This window comes from Mustela lutreola, chromosome 7, assembly GCF_030435805.1.
Source record: "Mustela lutreola isolate mMusLut2 chromosome 7, mMusLut2.pri, whole genome shotgun sequence".
Classification (NCBI taxonomy): domain Eukaryota; kingdom Metazoa; phylum Chordata; class Mammalia; order Carnivora; family Mustelidae; genus Mustela; species Mustela lutreola.
Genome location: NC_081296.1, coordinates 27,076,996 through 27,098,616, shown reverse-complemented (window position 1 = coordinate 27,098,616; position 21,621 = coordinate 27,076,996). Strand labels below are relative to the sequence as shown.

Below are 21,621 nucleotides of genomic sequence, written 5' to 3'. Positions count from 1 at the left end.
GTCCTTCTTCTTCTTCTTCTTCTTCTTCTTCTTCTTCTTCTTCTTCTTCTTTTTTTTTTTGTTTTAAGATTTTATTTATTTTTTTTGTCAGAGAGATAGCACATGTAGCCAGAGAGGCAACAGAGGCAGAGAGAGAAGCAGGCTCCCCGCTGAGCAAGGAGCCCCATGTAGAATTCAATCCCAGGACCTCAGGATCATGACCTGAGCTGAAGACAGCCACTCAACCGACTGAGCCACCCAGGCATCCCCCTCCTGGTCCTTCTAAACAGAAGGAGCTCTTCCTGCATCCAGTGTTGGCTGGAGGCCCTTCCTGTGACCCTGGTGCTGTCCCGCTGGTCATGCACGGTGGTGGGCAGGGCCTGGCCTCTGTCTCCATGAGCAGCTTGGTTTCATCTGGGTCAGATGGCGTATCAGAGCACAGCGGGCCATGGCCTGCACTGCCGCCCAGGGTAGCCAGCTGCCGCACACGCGGGTTGCACAGAGGGACCTGGAGGCCGAGAGGGGGCTGACCCACTGGCCTTGTTCCCCTGCACCCCCCACCCTGCCCGCTGACTCAGCCTCGGTATGGGCGGGCGAGCACATGCTTGTAGGTGGCATCCGAGGCTCCCTGTGACTCCCGCCCCGTCCCACAGGGTCTGAAGAACCAGACGCAGGTGAAGCTCAACATCGTCAGCTGTCCGCCGGTCACCACGGTCCTCATCAAGCGGCCTGACCTCAAGTACCAGCTGGGCTTCAGCGTGCAGAATGGGATCGTGAGTCTGCCCTCTCCGCCTTGGCCACCTCCACTGTGCATGTGTGGGCCTGGATGTAGGGAGCCCGTGCAGGGGGTCGGGGGCAGCTCTCCACCCCCCTGCCCCTGCAGCCGCTTCTGATGGTGCAGGCCCCGGTGGGTGGGCACAGCTGGGCGGGAGCTTTCAGCTCTTCCAGGGGCAGGTCCCTTCCCACTAGGGAAGGAGGGCTGGTGTGTGTTGGAGGAATGGGTGGGTCCCTCTAGCCCTGCTCGAAGCATCCTTGTCCCCGTGATGGCTGGTCCCTCCTGTTTCCAACCACTGCAGTCTGGACACATCTGGCCAATGGCAACATCCTACTCTCTATGTTCAGCAAACAGATATTTACTCATTCACTCATTCGTTCACCCATTCAGAGCCATTTATGAGGTGCCTGCACTGGCTAGGCATGGAGGAAGCAGAGGCCTTCCAGGAGGAGGTGATTCTGGGCTCAAGTGAGTGTTAGTCTACCCCAACATCTGTGCCTATTCCTCAGGCTGAAGCAAGTAGTTCAGGGTTCCTGCCTTTTCTTTAACCTGTCTTTGGCTGAAGTGAATCTGTTTCCTTGGTCTTTTCCTTGGGACCTGCAAAGGTCCCAGTGGGCAAAGATGTGGCTACAGATGGAGGACAGAAGAGGTGAGGCTGGTCACTTCCAGATTGCTTAAGCCAACTTTGAGTCTTAAAGACCTGAGGAAGAGATCGTGCAGTTGGTGGGAGTCCTGTCAGGGGAGGGGAGATATGTATGGGTGCCCCCATGCGCAAGGAAGAAACACAATGGGAGAACATTCTAGAAAGACAACTGTCAAGGGATCAAAAATTTTCCCTGTTGCTATCCAGTGCAGAAGTGTGGAGAGGTACTTGTGTTGGGGAGAGTCACGGGGCCATTTCTGTCCCTTCTGTGTTAGTGTGCCCTTGCTGGTGTAACAAATATTCTCCAAATCTCAGCATACTGAATTGGTTCCTCATTCAGGTCACAGTCTGCTGTGGGGCTGGGGGGGTGGTCAGGTCAGTCTGCGTGCCCTCACCTGGGATTTGGAAGCCAGCACTCGCTGCTCTACGTCTGGCCAGTAGCTGCAGGAAGATGGGGACATAGGTGTGGTCCTTGCCATTTCTAGCCACACCTCACTGGCCCGACAGGACTTAGTCCCACACCACACAAAACATGGCAGGCTGGGAAGGTGGCCACCTGCTGCTTGTGACAAGAGGGAAAGGGTATGGGGGCATCTAGGCAGCGCTGGCCAGACCTTCCTCGCTGTGTGACCCTAAGCGTGTCAGTTAACCTCTCTGGGCTCTTCTCAAAATGCGACTGTGAGGGTTAATGGAGAAAATCCATAAAGTACACGGAGACATGTAGAGAAGGCCCACTGGTCCTGGATTCTGCAGAGGAGAACGCCCCTTTGGCACTTGCACCCAGGCCTGGGGCTAGGTTGTCTGCAGCCCTCTGGGGACTTCTGTCCAGGTCAGGGCCCAGATGCTGGCTGGGTGGGGGTGTGGCCTGACCCTGTCCTGCCCAGCCAGTCTGCTTACGGTGGGTGCCCTGGCATAAAGCAGCTGCTGGGAGCACGGTGTGGATGAGCTGGGGCCCCGTGATCGGGGAGGCACCAGGCGGGGCCTTCTGACCTGCCGCCGACATGCTAAGCACTCACACAGGGCCTGCCTGGGAGTGACGCTGCTGCTTCCAAGGAGCCTCCCTCCCATGTGGAGGAGGCTGCCGTGTGGTGGCGGCTGCCGTGTGGTGGCAGGGAGAGCTGCCTCTTCTCAGGGACCGTGAGCCCAGGACAAGCCTGACGCCACCCCCTCCCCAAACCCCTGCCTCTCTTCAGCTTGTCTCATTACACCTGCCTGAGGAGGAGTGTGGGTGGTCTTGAGGAGGTGACCGCCACACAGAGAGGCTTAGTACCTGGCCCCAGGGCCCACAGCCAGGGAGGCCCTCAGGGACTGTGGGGGAGAAGGTGGGGGCAGGGGCAGAGGAGAGGCAAGGAAGGGGCGCGGCTAAGTGAAAGCAAGCAGGAGAGGAAGGGGATGCTGTGAGGTGAGGTGAGCAGCCGTGAGGGACAGGTACGGTGGGTCTGAAGGGAAGCGTGAGGCTTCCTTCCCAGAGACAGTGGAATGGAGGTGGCTGGGAAGAAGGCAGGATGGCTGACGGGGGGCTCTCCTGGGGAGGGTGAAGGGGGGTGGTCTCTGCAGGTGGGGACGGGCACGCCGGTCCATGTCAATGACTGCGAAGCAGAGGGCAGTGAGGCAGGCAGAGGCGCTTCTCTGAGTGCTTGGGAGAGGTGGGGAGAAGGTCAGCAGCAGATCTAGGCTCTGGGGGTCTCAGAGTTGGGGGGGGATGACACCCAGTTCTGCAGGCAGCATCGCCTGGGTTGTGCCTCCCTGGTCACTGATGCGCAGACAGGAGTCCTGAGGCAGAGTGCTGGTCACTTCTTGGTGCATCTGCCACAGGTCCAGAGTACATGCAAAGCTTGGGGTCTGGGGGTGACACCATGGATGAGAAGCAGCGGGGGGCTGGTGGCAAAGAGCTAGGGCCTGGGCTGGTTCTTGAGGACTTGCTCCCAAGTATGTGGCAGCTGGCCCTGCGGGCCCCAGGGAGGGCTGAAGGTAAAGCAAACAAATCCGCAGGGTCTCTCCTGCCACGAGGCAGCCCCCCGGTGACCCAAAAAATGGGCAGCAGGTGGCTGCACAGATCAGTCCCCCATCTCCACTGGGCCCTGCAGCAGTGGCCTTCGGGTCAGCGGTGCCCAGGCTCTTCCTGTGCCTGCTCCGTGGCATGCCTGTGCCATGGACAGGTGTGGGGTATGGGGGCTTGGCTGTCCAGGGTCAGCTCCCTGTGTGCTCAGAGGCCCCAGGCAGCTGCTGCCACAGCCACCGCTCAGGCCATGTCTCCTCATCTGTGGTGGCTGACGAGGACCACAGGCTTGGTTGCTCAGCGGGGGCCTCATGGGAGGAGTGTGTTTGGGAGAACGTTCAGGAAGCCCAAGGGTGCTGACTCTTCTCAAGGGCTTGCTCTGGGGACAGAAGAGCTGGCTTTGCCCTTCACAGCATGGTCAGGGTGGACCTTGACTTCCCACCCACCCAGCCTCCCCACAGGGGCCTGGCCTGGTCACTGTCCCCTCTCCTGTAGTCCCCTGCTGCCTCGCAGTAGTGGAGCTGTCCCTTGGTTGGCATGTCTCTCACGACCAGTGGCCTCCCTGTCCTCATTGCCCATGAGGCTCTCAGGGGTCCCCTTCGACCCTTACCAAGCCCCACACTTAGAGTCCTGGCTCCCAGGAAGCCCTCCACCTCCACCCCGCCTGACCACAGCAAGACCGGACGGTGGCAGGACACCTGACTGGGAGATGGCATTAGTCATCTCCTGCACACACCCACTGTGGTTTTCTGCCCGATGACTACAAAAGCTTTTCCCATGGCAGGTGGCCGATGCCAGTGTACAGGGTAAGTGGTTAGAGGAAGGATGTCCCAGCACTGGGGTGGCTCAGGAAGTCTGGGTGCTGTCGCGTGAGAAGTGAGAGGGAGGGGTTCTCTGCACAGCCGTCGGCATGTACATGCGTATGTGTTGCATACAGGCGTGCATTTACATGCATGTGCATGTGCACATACTGTGTACATGTGTGCATGCGCACGTGTGTGTGTTTGGGAGAGGTGCTAGCCTGGGCACTGACTGCCTTCTGGAACTTGGCCTAGCCAGTCTTTTCTCCAGAACGAGAGGCCCTGAGTGGCTAAGAAGCTGTAATGGGTTTTAGAATCAGCCTCCTTCACTTCAGCCCCAGCTTTCTCCTAGAACATCTGTTTCTTCTGTTTGTTTCAATTGTGGTAAAATCGATTAACATAACATTTACCATCTTAACTATTTCCAAGCGTCCAGTACGTTGTACAACCCTCTCGAGAAGTCTTCACTGTGGGAAAGGGGAACTCTGCGCCCATCAAACACCGACTCCGGTTCCTTTCTCCCAAGCCCAGCTTCTGGCAGCCAGCGTTGTACCTTCTGTCTCTCTGAACTTGACCTCACTATGTGCCTCCATAAGTGGAATCAGGCAGTACTTGGCCTTTGGGGACCAGCCTTCTTTAACTCCCACCATAATGCCTTCAGGGCCCATCCACCTTGTAGCCTGTGTCAGACGTTCGCTCCTTTTCAGGGCTGAGTAATATTCCCATAGATGACTAGCCCACATTTCGCTTTTCCATGCATCTGTCAGTAGACACTGGGTTGCCTCCACCCCCCACCCCATGGGAGTGAATCGTGCTGTGGTAACATGGGTGTGTGGGACTTCTGTTTTTCCAGTTCTAGTTTCACTGTTGCAAATACTCCTAGGCCTCCTGGTCCATCTGTCTGGGGCGTCTGGCCATGCATCAGTTCTAGCAACCAGGAAATGAAGCTCTTCCCACAAGCCTCGGGCATCCCTGGGATGCTGGTGTCTGCAAGACTGGTCCTGTTAGGGAACAGCATTTTCTGTTACCATTTCACAGAGGACGAAGGAATAGGGAGGTCAAGGAACTTGCCCCAAGTCTCCCAGCTGGGAAGTGGCAGAGCAGGGATCAGGCCAGAGGCCAGCAGTTGTGAAGAGCGTGCCCACAGTCCCCGCTTGTACGAGGTGCCAGGGGGCAGTGGGTGAGCATGTGCATGGCCTTGGCAGCCCTTGTGAGCAGCTCAGAGGCTGATACATTTGTACCGAAGGCTAGGGTGTTAGTGAGCCCCGTACGTGTCCACTGGGCCCTGATTATGGCTTCGGGGCTGGGCCTGCCAGTCTCTCCTCTCACTAAGAGTGCAGGGACCACTGTGCTTCCTGGTGAGTACGTGCCACACAGCCAAGTTCCCCTGAATCCCCCGGAAAAGTTTGCTGACATCTGAGTTAGTCTCGCACAAGTGCTTTTTCCATTTTCAGCTCCATTACACCCAATGTACAATGCATTAGTTTGCAGACAGGCCCCGGATGACCCAGTTAGCGCTATTTCTAAACGGATCCTTCCTCTCTCTTTCCACACCACCATTCAGGACATCAGGAAGTCTCCCGCTGGGAGACATGGGCCTTCTCCCCCCCGCAGAAGTGCGCCCCATGAGGTTGGAACACACCTCGGTTCCTGTGGACATGCCTCGTTCGGGAAGGCCAGGACCCATGTGTGTGCATGCACACGGCCTTCTCCTCAGCATGTCCTGCCCCCCGCTTCTGTCTTCTCCCCCTGCCTGCTCCCCAGATTCCGACTGGCCATTCCTTCTAAAGGTGCAAAGCCATTGTCTCTCCTGCTTCTTCTCACTTTCTTTCCCTGAATCTCCATGACTAGGGAGGAGGCTGCTGGCAGGGACAGAACCAAGCAAGATTGCAGCTTCCACGGACTGTCCCAGCTTCTTTGCTGGGGAGCACGCTGGGCCTTGCCTGACGCTTGGTCAATCTGGGAAGCGAGCTCGGTCACTGTGAACTATCTTCCTTGGGACCTTCGAAGAGCCCGTTTCAGTGGGCACAGAATGCTGTCAGATCGTCTCGGGGCGGGGAGACAAGGAGTGGAATTCTCCTTAATTCTCGTATGGAGAACTGGGCAGTCAGGCCTCCCTGTGTCCCTCTCTCTGCCAGCCCCCTGGTCGACCCCATCTGACCTGAGTGCTCAGGTTCCAGGCCTGTGGCCTGCTCTGCTGCAGGAGTCCACTCGGCTGGGCCTGTGACCTCAGACTGCACATGTGTCCTGTACCGGAAAGACAGAAATCCCGAGGGCTGGGAGGGATGCAGATGGTTGGTTGAGAAAGGCCTGTGGCATCGGTGATGAGGCAAAATCCGCAAAACAAAGGACAGATGGGAATCCTGCATACGGTGCCAGGGTCAACCTGTGGTCAGTGGCCTTGGGAGTCTGTCTCAGCTTCAAACGTTGCCATGCCAGGTCCTGAGGTTGGGGACAGGAGGAGGGAGAGCAATACTGTCTAAGGGGGAGTGTCATCCCCCATCAGCCTCGGAAATCAGAGGCCCTAGCTAAATGAGCAGGCCAGGCCTGGGGTTGGATGCAAGGTGACTGTGACACTGTGACACAGGCAGGAGTCGCAGGGGTGCAGGCAGGAGGGCGTTCCCTACAAGACCCCGAGGAGAGTCCTGGATAATGACAAGCCTCGCCACGGAATGAGAAGAACGGTGAGGCAGAGAGAGGGCTTGGCTGTCCTGCCTGCTTTGAACACCCCGCCGTGGTTGTGCCTCCTGCGGGAAGGCTGACCTTTGATGTCTTAGGGCGCTGACCCGAGTCACCCTTCCTGATTCTGGGCTGGAGTCCCCTGCTGTCTCAAGTATGAAGATGTCTTAAGAAGTGACCAAATCCTCAAGGAGACAGGGGCTGTAATCATGGTGTTTTCAAATTAAGGACACCATAAGGACAAGGCCGAATTCACCATGAATTTGGTGGGGGCTCTAGATGACATGGGGTGGTCCCTGCGCACCTAGGCAACAGGGTCCAGACAGCCTAGGCTGCTCCAGCCTGGCTCCGGGCTGGGCCTTCCTCATTCTCCAGCATGGCTGGTGGGGTGCGGCCCTCCGGGGCTGCTGCGCTAATGTTGGGGAGGGGGCACCCGGGGTCTGGCCAGTGCTGGCCGAGGGGCTCCAGGTCAGAAAGAGACCTCCGGCAGTGGGTGGGCCGTCAGAAAACCTCAGCCCCAGAGTCCCTGCTGTTGGACCTATTTCTGCCCCTGCCTTGTGTTGTTGGAAGCAGCATGCGGTTCAGGGACCTGGTGTCTCCTCTGCTCCCTCCGACCACAACATCCCCAGGACTTCAGCATCGGGGTGCAGCTGGCCCCCTCTCTCCTGAGCCGGCAACTCTCACCCTCCGGGGTCCGCTGCCATCTCCCCGCTGTCTGGGCAGGCATCCACCTTTCTGATGGCCTGATATTTAGTGAATTCCACACATGGGTGAATTTCACAAGCTCAAAGCTTTCCTTGTCCTTTCCCCAAACTCTTTCCGTTCATTGGCTCTTGAATTCATCACCTCCTTGTGAGAGGGAGACAGTGACTTCTTAGCTTGTAAGAGGAGCAGAAGGGAGCCGGTGGGGGATCTTCCAGAATGTGCTTCCGCTGGACACACCACCAGCCCTCCACACTCCCCTGACACAGGAACTGAGGCCCTGGGATGGCTGGAGGGGCGGGGGGCAGATCTCCCGAGGGCCCGCAAGGTTCTCCCACAGGCCGTGCTGTTGACTTGTGTGTTTTAACCTAGTCCCGATCATAGATGTCCCTGATGGTAAGTCAGCAGTGGCATGCAGAAGCATTTGTCCTGTTGGCCTCTCCCTCTGCGTGCTCAATGTCCCCGCTTCCGGTTTGGGGATGGCAGTGAGCTCCTGGTGGGCGTGGCAGGGACTCGTGTGCTGACTTGACATGTGTCTGCTTAGATCTGCAGCCTCATGCGAGGGGGCATTGCAGAGCGAGGAGGCGTGCGAGTCGGCCACCGCATCATCGAGATCAACGGGCAGAGTGTGGTGGCCACGGCCCACGAGAAGATCGTCCAGGCTCTCTCTAACTCGGTGGGAGAGGTAAGGCTATGCCCCGTCACCTTGCTGGAGTCAGAGCCGGAGCTGGGGCTGTCTGAGCCCTACGTTTCCGTGACCGACCTCTATGCCCCTGAGAGGGTTTCCAGGGGGTGCTTGGGCAAGCCACTGACCCCTTCCTAGGAAAACCTTCCTTCTCAAGAGAGCCTGTCCTTGCTGGGAACTTGGAGCATGCCTTGACCTCTGCCAGTCACTCCCTCTGCAGGGGACCCTGGGCATCTGCTGAGCCGGGGGCTGTGTCTCTCACCCAGGGTGTGCCTGTGACAAGGCTGAGCAGATGGCAGGCGCCATTCGGCTGTTCGTTCTGGCTCTGTGCTGTGGATGGGAGGGTGAAGGTGGTTGACACCAGCTTTGAAATGGGGTCTTGCATGCTCCATGCGGGAGCCCTGCCCTCTGCGGGACTTACCCTCCCGGGCACAAGGCTCTGGTCCAGGGTTTGCCTCTGCCCGCTTCCTGCCATCTTCCTGCCCATGGAGCAGGCCAGCGGTGGCTGCTGCACCCTTTCCTGCATCGCTGGCTTTAAACTTCCTCCATTTCCAGTTCTTTCTGGCAACCAGCTTGAGGTGGACGAGGGTCAGAGCGGAAGGGCTCAGGTTTCCTCAAGACCTCATAAGTGAACAGGGTAATTGGAGATGAGAAGATGCTGAGGCTGTGCAACCAGTGTCTAGAAGGAGGACTCCCCCAGAGGCTAGTGTGGGGGGGTATTAGTGGCAATGGGGGCATGCGAAAGGGAGAGCCAGGACGAACGCGGTGAGGGTCTCCCCTGGAGAGGCGTGGGAGGCCGAGACCATGGCAGAGGTGGGTGGGGAGAGGGACCAGTTGCAAAGGGCGTGGGTGTTGGGTGGGAGTCACATTTGATTCTCAGGGCTGTGGGGGTGCGGCCCAGGGGGCCGTGGGGAAGAGGGTGTGGCTTCCATCTTAGTGACCACAGCTGGTGGGGGAGGGGGAGAGAGATGGAGAGCTTGGCCCCTGGGTGAGTTGGTGGGTGCTGTTTCCTAGGGGGCTTTTGGCCACATTTCCTGGGTTCCTACTCTGTGTTTTGTAAAACTACCAGGCTTAGGGAGGAGGTCTGTTTTCCCAGGGTTCAGTGGTAGCAGATGGCTGGCTTTTAAGATTGGGGTGGGGGGCAGGTAGGCACCATTAGCCTCCTTTTACAAATGGCTTCAAAGAAAGGAAAATCCAATTTTCCTAAGCGGGTGTTTGAAATGGCTGCCCCACTGGGGAGATGAGTCTCACACGTCTACGAAGAAACCAGTCACCGGGGGGAGAAATGTTTCCATGTCTTCAGACTTGGACCTGAGATGAAGTGGTACCCAAAAAGGCCGAGAGGCAGCCGAGGGTGTGGCTGGGCGATGGAAGTGTCTGCCTGCCGTCTCCCAGCATCCCTGAGCACGTGTGCAAAATCAGTCCCTGATAATAAGACGTGAGGTTTTGGATGGGTTTCAGATTGAGGAACGACACAGAATGTTCTGATGGAAGAAGCCACACCAGGCAGTGAAGGGGGCATTAAAATCTAAACTGAGTATGGGGGTGGTGGGGGCCAGCCAGGAGCACGGGACATTGTGAAAACACCCTGCACAGCTGGCCTCTCTCTGGGTTGGTCAGATGGGGGCCTGAGACCTGCTTGCTGGAGGAAGGGCGGCCCTAGGGCGGCCACACCATGCCCCACCCCCCGCCACTGGCTACCTCTTGCTGGGCACTGGGGGCATGAGGCCTGCAGCACCCAGGCCATCCAGATGTCCCAGAGCTACAAGGCCTGAGCTCGGCATAGACCTGGGAACAGGGTACTAAGAGGGGAGCAGAGCAGCAGAAGCAGAGCCCAGCTCCTGGGCTTCCACTGGTTTAACTCTTCCTTCTAGAACCATCACGGTGGGGAAGGGGGTGGCGGAGTGATGAAGGTCCCACAAGCTGAGTCTCCTGGGGAGTTATCTTGAGCCATGCCTGGCTACCCAGCTACTTGGTGCCAGAGAGTGATGGCTCCGATGGCCCGTTTGCTAATTGACCCTGGAAGGATAAGGCAAGAGCGAGGCTGCTGGCCCTCAGTGAGCAAGTTCTCCGACCCCAGAACACTCATGTTTCCAGGCTTCCCTGGAAGCTCTTCAGAGGCCTGGGCACCCCTGGCTGAGCGGGCAAACCATAGTTGCAGTTAAAAGTCCAATTTTTTGCTCCTCACCTGTCAGCTCCAGCTGAGGGAAAAAACTAGCCCTTTTTTAACGTGGGTCAGACACCCTGGAGACCCAGCTGGGGAGGCCAGCTCGGAGTCCGCTGTGTCAGGATGCGCTTTCTGAATCTCCGTGGAGATGCTCATTCCTCCTTCACTCGGCAAGCTAGTACTTAGCGCAGAAAAGCCTCAGGGGGTCCCGAAGTGAGCTGGTTGCCACAGTGTTTGGTTTCTGTGGATGGCATCAGGGGTCGGGGGGAGGCCAGTGTGGGCAGCCGGTTCAGCCCCTGTCTCTCATTGACAGATCCACATGAAGACCATGCCGGCCGCCATGTTCAGGCTCCTCACGGGCCAGGAGACCCCGCTGTACATCTAGGCCCACCCAGCCTGCTCCGCCCAGCCCGCCTGGCTTCAGAGGAGCCGGAAAGGCTGGACCCGGGACCTGACCCCTGACCCCCACAGCCCATCCAAGGACACTGGCTCCTCTGAAGGGCCTGCCCTCACCACCCACTTTTTTTTTTTTTTTTTTTTTGGACAAAAAGGGGTTTGTCTTCATCAAAGCAGAGTCACAGGAAGCAATCTCTGTACAAGAGTCACGTGTTTTGCCCATTCTGACCCGTTTTCTCGTTGCGACCAGCGGACAAGGGTGTTTCTTTGTAGCTGTGTGTGGTGTGGAGTATGTCTTCCCTCCCTGAAGCCGTGGAGAGCGGACGTGAAGGGAGCCCCGCGAGGACAGCGAGCTCTGGGGGGCAGCGGTCGTCCCCTCCTCCGGGGGGCCCTGGGGTGCTTCGGGGGAGGGCGCCCTGCTGCAGCCCGGCTCCCGGGGTGTGAGTTGTAAGTGAGGTCCGGGAACATGTGATTGTATTGAACCAGAGGGGAGACGTTCCTGAGTTCAATAAAAGATGATGGCTACAACATCGAAACTCCATATTTATTTAGACAATGTCACGGTGTTGACCTTTACTTTGAGAAGCCGATCTTCGGACCTGAGGGTTTTCGGATGACCCGCCATCGCAGCCGCTGCTCCTGTCCTCCCCCGAGGCTCCGTGGACTTGAGAGGGCACCCGCCCCCCGCCAGCCACCTCTCCTCTCCCTCCAGCCCCCCTCACGGCGGGGGCTGCTGGCTCGTCCCCCCAGGGACAAGGGACACCGTGGAGGCCCTCAGTTTCCGATCTCTGTCTACACACACGCATCCACACGCCAGCTCCCCGACCCCCCAAAGCCAAAATCCTCTCTGGACGACTCTGCCACTCCCAGGGTGGCCGGCAGCCGGCGCGGATCCCTGGGCCTGCCAGGCGTCACCACGAGCAGTATTAGCGCGTGTAGATAAAGTGAAACGTAGTCTAGTTCGGTTCATTAGAGGTCATTGTTAACCGACGTCCTTTTGTCTGGAAGTCTCTTTTTTTGGCCCCGGCCTCGGAGAATACACTGTGACTTAAGAAGCCTTACCATGCAGTAACTAAAGCTTTAGGATTACTGTATTCAAGGAGTGACCTGTGTGTTGCATGCAGCCGACCCTAGGAAGACTCGCTAATATCACTAATAAAGCTCAAGTCATGACCAAAGCGGTTTGCGTGGCTGGTTTGTTAATGCAGGAGCAGATGCCGGACTTCCCCTCAGCTAGGCACCTCACACAGTGCCTCTGGGATGGTGCCCTGATTTCTGATGGCATCCCCTCCAGGTCTGGGGTTGCAGTGGCGGGGGAGGGGGGCTCTTTCTGGGGAGGTGTGGGGGTGGGTGTTCCAGGCACCCGGTGTCAGCCTCCCCCACCCCCCGCCAGCCCCCCATCACCAGGGAGGAGACAGGCTGCTAACTGCCTAAGGAAGAAAAGGAGCCTTGTCATTCTCCTAGTTTAAAACTCAATGATTCCTGGAGAGGTGAGTTGTATGTGTGTGAATCTATGAAACAAAGTGGGACTATCCATCCTAGTGGCATCTGCTGACCTGGAGGGTACTTTGTGGCCTGTCACCTGCCGGAGGGAGGTAGGGGTGAACACGGGCTTTGATCAGAAGGCCGGGGCTGGGGTTCTCCCCGCACCCCCCACATTGGTCTGGGGAGCTTGGCCTGGTAGGACCCACCGCAGGTCCTCCCGCAAGTCATCTGCTCTCTGCACTATGAGCTATTGACCAGGGCCTTCGCCCTTGCCCTCGCCCTTGGGTGATGAGAGGGAATGTCACGTGAATAATAGCTGGAGGGAAAGGGTCCCCCCACTTAGGAGAGCCAAGCGGTATGCCCCTGCCTTGGCCAAGATAAGGCAGGGGAACAGGCTCCGGAGAAGAAAGCCGTGGCTAGCAAATGATGCAGTGGTTGGGGTGGAGGTGGGAGTCCCACCAAATGATTCACTTAAAAAATTCAAATGAAAGAGTCCTTGGAGCCGGTGGCCTGCATCCTTCTGGGAAGCCTCCGATGGATGTCACATGCGGGGAGGCACAGCTGTGGGCCAGCACAGGCAGGCACCTGCCCTCCACCTCTCAGCCCCCAGGACCTGCCCTTTTCTGGAAGGATGCTGGGAGACACGCTTGGGTGGCCACGGGGGCCTCACGCTCCCCACCGGCTGCTCGAGCTCCTGGTCTTCAGAGGCACATGGGCTCTCTGCCTCTCTGTCCCAATTAGACCCAGAGACACAGAGGCCAGAAATAGTATTTATTAAAACACGGATCATTATGAAAACACCTTGAGGTACATTAAATAAATACAACCTTCCAGTTGTACAAACAGGTCTCCTGTGGCTTGAAAACAATTTCCTATAAATTCTGCCTAATAGCAGCATCTGTGAATCAATAGAGCTGAGGGGCGGGGGTGGGAAACACGTCCATTGGAAAGAAGCTTTCTGTGACATGGTTTGTTACAAGCATTCAGTTGGCATTGTTGTCACCAGCTGAAGGAGAGCTTAGGTTCTTGTGAAGGATGAGTCCCCCGCCTGTTGGCCATGAGATGGGGTCCAGAGCTCACCCACCTCAGTGTTCTTTTGCCACACACACCCCCCCCGCCCACAGGCAAATGGCAGTGTCTGGACAGGCTCTGGCTCCCACGCCAGTTGACCCCATCTGGGTTGTGGGAAAAGTCCGGCAGAGTGTCCAGGACCCAGACTTCTGCAGGTGGGGGGTCCCTGCAGGAGGGGGACCCGTGCCTTAGCTTCCTGGTGCAGCCTGTGGGGCTCTGCCCTAGCCTGCTGATGCTTTATCAGGAGGAGAGGGGGGAGGCAGTGCACCGGCAAGGGGAACCCGCTTTCCTTTGGTCATGCGCCCATATGGTCTGGACTTGGGGTGTTTGCTGCTGAGCTCCGTTGAGCACAGCAGGGTCCCAGGTACTAGAGCTTGCTTGTTCCTAGGGGTTCTAACTGGTGCTTCCCTCTTCCTGGGACCTTTCAGGGAAGCCAGGATCTTGGGCCCTGCTGGAGCTCACATGGGCCGCCTGGGGCCCTGAGCAGACGGGCAGAAGGTTTTAGCTCAGTGGTATAAAACTGGGTACGATCTCCTCAACTGCAAGTTGGAGTTGTTCTGAGAGCAAATATGCAACTGAGCGTGGAAGGGTGCAGGAAGGGCAGGGCCCTTGAGAACATCCGGGACTCTGGGCTTTGGCCAGAGCTCCCGGAGGTACCCACGTGGAGGCTCAGGCTGCCGGAGGTGCCCACAATGGCCAAAGAAACACTGTCCCACTGCAGGGAGGAGAAACAAAGGACACAGGCCGCCAGGGTGGGCTCCCAGTGGCCACTTGCCCTGGCCACCCATACAATGAAAGGACTGATGGTCAAGCCCCAGCCCAGAGACACGGAAAATGCCCGGATTCAGAAGCCACAAATGCTGTGCCGATGAGCGCAGGGGAGGCTACTTGGGAAAACCACAACTAACTGGACCTGTGAAAGGATCCGCTTTGGGGGGGGGGGACTTCAAAAGCCCTCGGCTGAGAAAAACGAGAGGAGAGATTCCCCATTTTGTCATCTGAATAAAGTGCTCATAATTCACCTCTGGGGTTCGCCGGTGGAAGGGTTCCTGTTGGCATCAGAAGGCCCGAGGAGGATTCTTCCGGCTGTCTCACGTCACCCAGACGTGAGGGAGGCAACGACCAAGAACATTACTGAAGCAACGTGTCGAAAGCAAACCGTCTCTGCAGGCTCCCTGGACTGTCGGCGTCTGGACCGCAGAGCCTCCCTGCCAGCCCCTGCCCAGCCTCCAACCACACAGACGCGTCCCCAACACTACAGGTGGGGCGCAGAGCAGAGGGAAGGGCAGCACGCAGCCCCTCGATGGCCGGACGCCAAGCAATATAGTGGGCAGCCACCAAATCTTCCCCTTGTGCTCCCCATGCCAGGCCGTTGGGCTCTCGGTTGAGAACTGTGGTTTGTGGGCTGCCTTGTTCGTGGCAGGGCCACGGCATGGGTGCTGGTGGCCGCTGTTGTGGATGGCGCAGGGACAGGCGTTCCCACAGCTGCAGAAAGTTCTCGAGGACAGTGCTGCTCCAGGGCCATGGTGGGAAGTGGCTGCTGTTTAATGTTGCCAGAACATGGAGGGGGAGGGTGAAGAGGGGAACCAAGAAAGGCAAAATGCCCAAGCTGCCACTGCAGAGGGTCTGGGCCTGCCCCCTTCCACATACCCAACGCAGTGGGTGTTGTCTGGAAAGAAATGATTTATAGCCTGCGTCTTCCCGCGCAGGTGCCCAGCTGCCCAGCTGACTGGGAAGAGAATGCTCTGGGTTGGCAGCGACCCGCTTTCTGAGGAGGTGCACAGGTCCCAGGGTCCAGGCCTCTTCCCTCAGACCTCCACTCGTCCAGGCCATCTTGGGGAGAGCAGACACAGGGAGAACCTCCAAAGGGGCTCACCAGCAGTGTCTGCAGAGGAGGAGACAGGAGACAGCCCGAGAGACAGCGGGGAGGGTGTCCCAGGGAGGGAGGGTGGACAGGGGAGGTCCGGGAGACTGGTGACCCCAGGCGGGGTGGGGTGTCCAGCAAAGCTCCCTGCCACACCAGCTTGCGTCCCGGAGATGGCCAGGCCACACGGAGGTCCCCTATTGTGATTCACACGCACGACAGCCCTGCCTCCTGTGGGCGGTAGAGCTGGGCTCCCCCCGGCTGTCATCCGTGTCAGAATTTCAGTCAGCATATGACAAAGGTAGATTACTGACACATACCATAGAAGAAAATGGTCTCATTTTACTTGATATCCTCTACCTGCTCAACACTCAGCTGACTCAGAGGTGGGCAGAGTCTTACTTTGTGACGGCCCGGACTCTGAAGACACTTAGAGTCTCTGGTGTCCCCGTCACTGGGTTCTCAGAACGCTGCTTAGGTGCTCCATGTCTGATAAAACCAAAGAATTCACGGTGGCCGCGAGAGTCATTTTTCGGTATTAGTGGAACAGGTAGGAAGGGTCCTCCCCAAGACAATGACGGACTGGATCCTCCTGAAGAGAGGGACAGTAGTTCCCCGCCTGGGCCACCCCAAGATTCTCCTGGGCCACAGACCCCTCTCCACAGAGCACAGTGACCTCCAGCCAGGATGGTGAGTCCAGGCCCCTCCGTGGCCCTGTCAGGACCCGTGGGCTGGTCACACCTGGTCCAGAACGCCAGCACTGACCACGGCCTCCTCCATGTGGGCCTCCTCAGCGGGGACCACCGGGCCCAGGGTGCCCACCACATGCTGCACCTCGGGAGGGAGGGCACAGTTCGAGTGTTCCAAAAACTTAGCCACCAAAACCCTGGCGTCTGCGTGGGCCTTGCTGTCCACTAAAGAATGTGGCCGCTCTTTGAAGACCGTCTGTAAGGCCTCTGGCTTTCCCCGTGGGTCGGTTTTCCAGGTGTCCCGGGGCCCAGGGGGCGAAAGCAGGTGCTGCCCTGCACAGGCGGCCGTGACAGAGTGAGCTCGGGAAACTAGAAATCAAGGGAAAAGATAATATCTGAAAACAACCAAAACAAAAGGCAGCTGTTAAATGAGTTCTTGACAAAGCAAATGTGAGCCTGCTTGGGACATGCTTTCGGCTGGAATTTCCACATCCCTGGGCTGGTGAGCTGGGCACATCCTCATTTCCCGTGTCTCTTCATCCCCACTGTGGCCCCTCTCAGCCCTGAGTTGAGCTGGGGTTAACCTAGGGGGGCCACAGCTCCCTGGAGCTGAGGGGCTGTAGGGGGGCGGGCAAGATGCAAAGCAGGAGGGGAGAGAGGGGAAGGTGCAGGTAGGGGTCCCCCTGGGCTTTGTCTCTCTGCTAGAATTCCTGCTCTCACGGGGGCTGGCCCTTCTCAGCCTTCTTTGGCTCAATGACCTTTGCCCTTGTGGGTCTGATGGCATCTAGAGAGGATCTGCCTGAAGACCAGAGCTGGAGGTGACAGAGGGGCAGTGAGAACACCACACTGCCACCAAGTCAAGGGGTGACAGTTGCCACCTCTCAATGGCACCAGAGCTCAGAGCATGCAGACCCTGCTCCCAGTACCCACCCGGGGCAACAGCACTAGCTCCCAACAGGGCCCACTGCTGCTCTGGATAACCCAAGGGTCAAGCCATGGTCTGACGGTGCGTGCAGAGAAAGCTAGCCCTAGGCGGTCTCTTGGGATCGTCACCCCAAGGACCAGGTTAAGGCCTGACCTGCCCACAGCATGTTCCAAGTCACACAGAAGAAACATGTTCTGAGTGGGCTGCCATATTTTCAGTGGTGGAGGGGCAAGCCTGACCATGGAGGCATTGTAAAGACCTCACACATAAAGCACATCCCCCCTCCAAAGAGCATCTCACAAATGCGGTGAAGCCAGCAGCCACAGGCCTGGTACAGCAGCTGTAGCTTCTAACACATCTCCGGAGATAGCAGGGGAGGCAAGGCCGTTCTTTCAAAGCCTTCAGCACCCAAGAGCCTGTGCTTCTGGCCGACACTGTGAGGCCAGGTCTTGGACAAAGGCAGCCAAGCACCGGGAGTCCCGCCCCGCCCCCTCTCCCCCCATCTCGCAGCAGGTGTCAAAGTGCTTCAGAAAAGGAGTGTCTCACCGGTCCCCGGAGCAGCCCTGGACAGTCCTGCTTCCAGGTCCTGGCTGCAGGACGGGGTGTGTGAAGAGGCAGTGCCTTGATCAGAAAAAGAATTCAGTTAACAAGTGGCGGGGACGGGAGCCTCCCTCTCTTGTGGCAGAGAACTATCTTTTTGATGCAGGACTCACGGACACACGTGCTTTTCACCTGCGGGACAGTAACTGCTTTGCCAGCTGAGGAGAGGCTGCGCCAAGGGGCTGGTATGGGGACACGGAGGAGGCCCCGCAACAACTTGTAATCAAACCACCACTTCTCCTCATCCCCACCCCCCAAATGTCATGGTTTGCAGAGCCCAGATTTCCCTGCAGCGGGGATAGGCCAGAGGAAGCCATCAGGGGCCACACGTGCATGGGATCACGCCCCAGACATGAATGGGTAACAGCCCTCACGGGGAGGAGAGAAGGGCTGAGTCTGGCATATGCATGGGGGAGGTGGGGGTCTGACGGAGTCCTGCCTAGTGAGCTGGCAGCCGGATGTGGGAGGGGAGGGCAGCGAGACAGAGGGATGCGGGCCAAGGAGCCTGCAGGGGCAAATCTGGCATTTCCACCAGGAGGCCCCTTGTAGCCAATGACCTTGGCGGGTTTATGGTTCCTTCTGGGGATACAGTTCTCCTGCGGCACAGATCCTGTCTATTTGAGGTTCAGCCAGACAAGACCACTGAGTCCAGACACCCAGCAGGCCCTGTAGCCCTAAGTCACACTTTACCTGCAACAACACTGCCGCCGACTTCACCCCTCCCCGCCACTCCTCCTCAAGGCAAGCACTGTGGCACTGTGGGAGGAAGTGTGGGTTCTCCAGCTTCAGGGTTTACTTAGGGCCCCTAGGAGGTTGGTGTGAAATGCAAATCCTGGGCTACGGGGCCACAAACTCTGATGCCAGGTCAGAGAGCACAGGGAGGGTGCCACCTCTTCAAGGTCATGTGGGGGCAGTTTGGACCCAAGCTCCAGGCCACACAGAGAGTGCTGCCAAGGGGCCTATGATGTGCTATTGGAAACATCCTGTGTCTGCCTGGGGCGGCTCTGGCTGGGAGGCCCCACCAACCCACTGCTGCCCCTGAGGCAGAGCCTTGCCTTACGCTTGGTAAACAGCCCTGCCCCTGGGTCCCAGCAGGCAACGAGCAGGCACTGGCACTTCCCACAAGTTGGAGCCCACACTAGTCCTGGGTAGAGAGCCACCAAGGCCGATGGGTGGATACAGCCTGTGGTCACCAGCCCGACCTGAGTCCCCACCTAGGCCCCAGAGCTGGTGTGTAACTGCCAAGCTAATGTCAGGGGTTAACTGACCCCAGGAGGGGCTCTCATCACCCCACACCTTCCCTCCCTCCTCCCCTTACTCCCCAGCCAGAAAATAGAAAGCCTGGTGGGTGCTCAGCAGGGCCCCCTGACTGTCTGCCCCTCCCTAGGGCTCCCGGGCATTAAGGCCACTTTCCCAAAGTGGCCCCTGAGCACAGGTCCCAATGCCTGGCCTTGACTCTCATTTCACTGAGGTCTGCAGTGTCCGGGGCAGAGCAGGGCACATGCTGGGGACCCAGGGGACTGGACTAGCCATACCTGTCACAACAGATGAGCACGAAGTGGGGTCGCTGGTAGAGCGGGCCACACGCCCAGGACCTGGCGCCGCCCTTGTGCCCTGGTCAGGGCCCTCTGGGGGCTCGAGGCCAGGTGGCAGGGGCTGCGAGGCACCCCCAGGGCTTTCGGGGCTCAGGCCCGGTGCCGTGGCACTCTCGGATGCCAGGAGGCTCGAGCTATCTGCAGGCTCTGCAAGGCAAGGGACAGTGTTAGCACCGGTGCTGAGCCACCGCCGCGCCACCCAGGACGGACCCTGTGCCCGCCCACACTCCTGTTGGAGAGCAAAGGTCTCAGCCTCCTGCAGCCCTCCCACGAGGCCAGCGCCATCGGCCCTTCACTGCCCAGTCTAGACAAACCTGTAATTCCAAAGGCGTGGAAACACAGAGCAGGTTTACAAGTGCTTTATGGTGCAGGAAAGTTTGGGGGGGCACCAGACGATCTCCCAAAAATGATCCCAGAAGGGGTGTGGGATGCAGGACACTTACATTCTTCACATTCCATAAGACACTAAAAGTCAGAAACCAGCCCCATCTCCCATCCAGGGCATGGCTTCATAGGGGGCGGTCTGAAGTCCTGGAAGGGGGAGGCCACAGGATGCTCGAAGCACACAGTCCATGCAGAAAGAGGCTGGCCTTGGAGGGGAGGCACGGCACCCTAGGCGGTCCTCCTGGGCCTGAGAACATGCCTGCTGCACACAGAGGGTACGGCCCAGGGCCCGGAGTGCAAGCCTGGCCCTGGTCTGGCAGAGGCAGGAAGCTGGCTGGGGAGACCTGCCTGGTTCTCGAAGCAGCGGCAGCACAGCCTGGGAACGTGCCCACGTTCAGACCCACTGCATCAGAAACTCAGGGATGGGCCCAGCCATTGGGGTTTGAACAAGCCCCCAGGGGCTTCTGATGCCCCCTCAAGCCAAGTGTGCAACCCACTCTCTATTCCCGTGATACTGGTCAAGTGGGGCTCAGCCCCTCACCACTCCAAGACCAGCCACTTGCTGGAACTGCATCAGAATCTGTCTTAACAAGATCTCAGTGGACCTGTGTGCATATTGTTAAGGCTGGAGAAGCAGTACTCCCTCTGCTCTTTTATCTCATTAGCAGACAACATCAGATCTGCCTTCCGTGAGGCTCCTCACCCATCAGGCTTCGCAGATTTTTGAGGTGAACGGCCCACTCGGGGGACCCTTTGTAAGAGTCAGAGCAGCCTTGAACAACTCCGGGGTGGGGGGAGGGAAGATTTGGGGTCTGACCCTTCCATTCCTTTCCCTGGGTCTTAGGGGAGGCCTCTTTGTTTCCAGGGCCCTCCTATCTGCAAGCTTGGGTTTCCCGGTGACCTCCCACTTAATCCTCACGGCTCTCCCAGGCTACCACTCAGGAAACACGGCTGAGAGGCCTCGGAGGGAGAGGGTCATGAGGCCACAGGGTGGTGGAGCTGGTTGGAAGCAGCCCCATTCTAGAGCACTCTGGCTTCACCAGCCCTCTGTTGTCTACCCTTGCCCTCTCCATAGATGCTTTGAGACAATTAGTAGTCCATCTGGAAAAACGGAAGGATGAACTGAAACTCTCAAATCCTAGCAAAAAAAAAAAAAAAAAAAAAAAAAAAAAAAAATCTTCAGGGCAATTAATCTTTCTATTTTGTATTTTTTCTAGAGATGGAAGAGGCATGGGGAGGGGCAAAGGGAGAGGGAGAGAGAGAATCTTAGGCAGGTTCCATGCCCAGGGCACAGCCCAACTCAGGGCTCGATCTCCCGACCCTGAGATCATGACCTGAGCTGAAATCAAGAGCCCGACATCCAACCGACTAAGCCAGCCAGGAGCCCGAATCTTTTTCTTTTTCTTTTTTCCCAACCATTTTCTTTTTTAAGATACTAGAAGAATAGTGGTAGAAAATACTGGAGAATAAATCTAAAACCTCGGAGTGAATAAAGACTTTGTAAACATGATAGATACCACAAAGGAAAAGCTTGATAAATCTGACAATAAGAAAAATCGTTTAAAAAAATTGTAAAAATTGTATGGCAAAAGGCATCATTAACAGGGAGGAAGCCAAGCACAAACTGGAAAGGTGTCCCTGCAATGAATAGCAAAAGGGAGAAAATGTCTCTATTTAACAAATATTTTTCTGAAAAATTTATTTTAAAAAATAACCCATAAAACACTAAAAAAAAGTGGACCCCAAACTGACCTATAAGTAGGTAACAAACATGTAAGAAGGTGCTCACACCCCATCTTGTGTGTGTATTGGTCACCTCCAGGGGTGATAAGGTTCATCAGGAAAGATGACGTCTTGGGGTGTCATAAACAGCTTTCGTGGGTAGGGACACTAGCAGTAAAACCCTTCCAGAACGTCATGTGGCCAACACACTAAAACCTAAAATACCTATTTCCTTGGACCCCGCAAGTTCACTCATGGGAACTGATTCTAAGGGACTGGTTGGACAACCACTCAAAGCTGAATGTATCCATGAATGTATCCGCTTCTCTGTATCTTTGAAAGACCTCAAACCAGCAAGCGGCATTATTAACTGTATTAAATCACAAAGCAGCATACTAGAAATATTCTGAATCGTGTGCATCCCTGCTGATTCCTCTTGATCTCCGTGTTCTCTTTTTTAC

The 21,621-nt window shown here is 57.3% G+C and overlaps 2 protein-coding genes across 10 annotated transcripts in view; one reads left to right on the top strand and one right to left on the bottom strand.

Annotated features, from left to right (window-relative positions):
* Positions 1 to 12,003, top strand: part of APBA2 (amyloid beta precursor protein binding family A member 2) — a 243,046-nt gene extending 231,043 nt beyond the window's left edge. For all 7 annotated transcript variants that reach the window (XM_059180195.1, XM_059180197.1, XM_059180198.1 and 4 more), the window contains 3 exons: positions 633 to 752; positions 8,122 to 8,262; positions 10,743 to 12,003. In XM_059180195.1, the coding sequence (XP_059036178.1) occupies positions 633 to 752; positions 8,122 to 8,262; positions 10,743 to 10,814 (333 nt within the window). In that variant the 3' untranslated portion in view covers positions 10,815 to 12,003. The remainder of the gene's footprint in view (positions 1 to 632; positions 753 to 8,121; positions 8,263 to 10,742) is intronic.
* Positions 12,004 to 13,066: 1,063 nt separating this feature from the next.
* Positions 13,067 to 21,621, bottom strand: part of ENTREP2 (endosomal transmembrane epsin interactor 2) — a 499,108-nt gene continuing 490,553 nt past the window's right edge. For 2 of the 3 annotated variants that reach the window (XM_059180189.1, XM_059180190.1), the window contains 3 exons: positions 18,995 to 19,201; positions 17,406 to 17,480; positions 13,067 to 16,303 (listed from right to left, as the gene is read on the bottom strand). In XM_059180189.1, coding sequence (XP_059036172.1) covers positions 15,981 to 16,303; positions 17,406 to 17,480; positions 18,995 to 19,201 — 605 coding nt within the window. In that variant the 3' untranslated portion in view covers positions 13,067 to 15,980. Of the gene's footprint in view, positions 16,330 to 17,405; positions 17,481 to 18,994; positions 19,202 to 21,621 lie in introns of all 3 variants that reach the window. The other variant, XM_059180191.1, reaches the window with a different exon arrangement.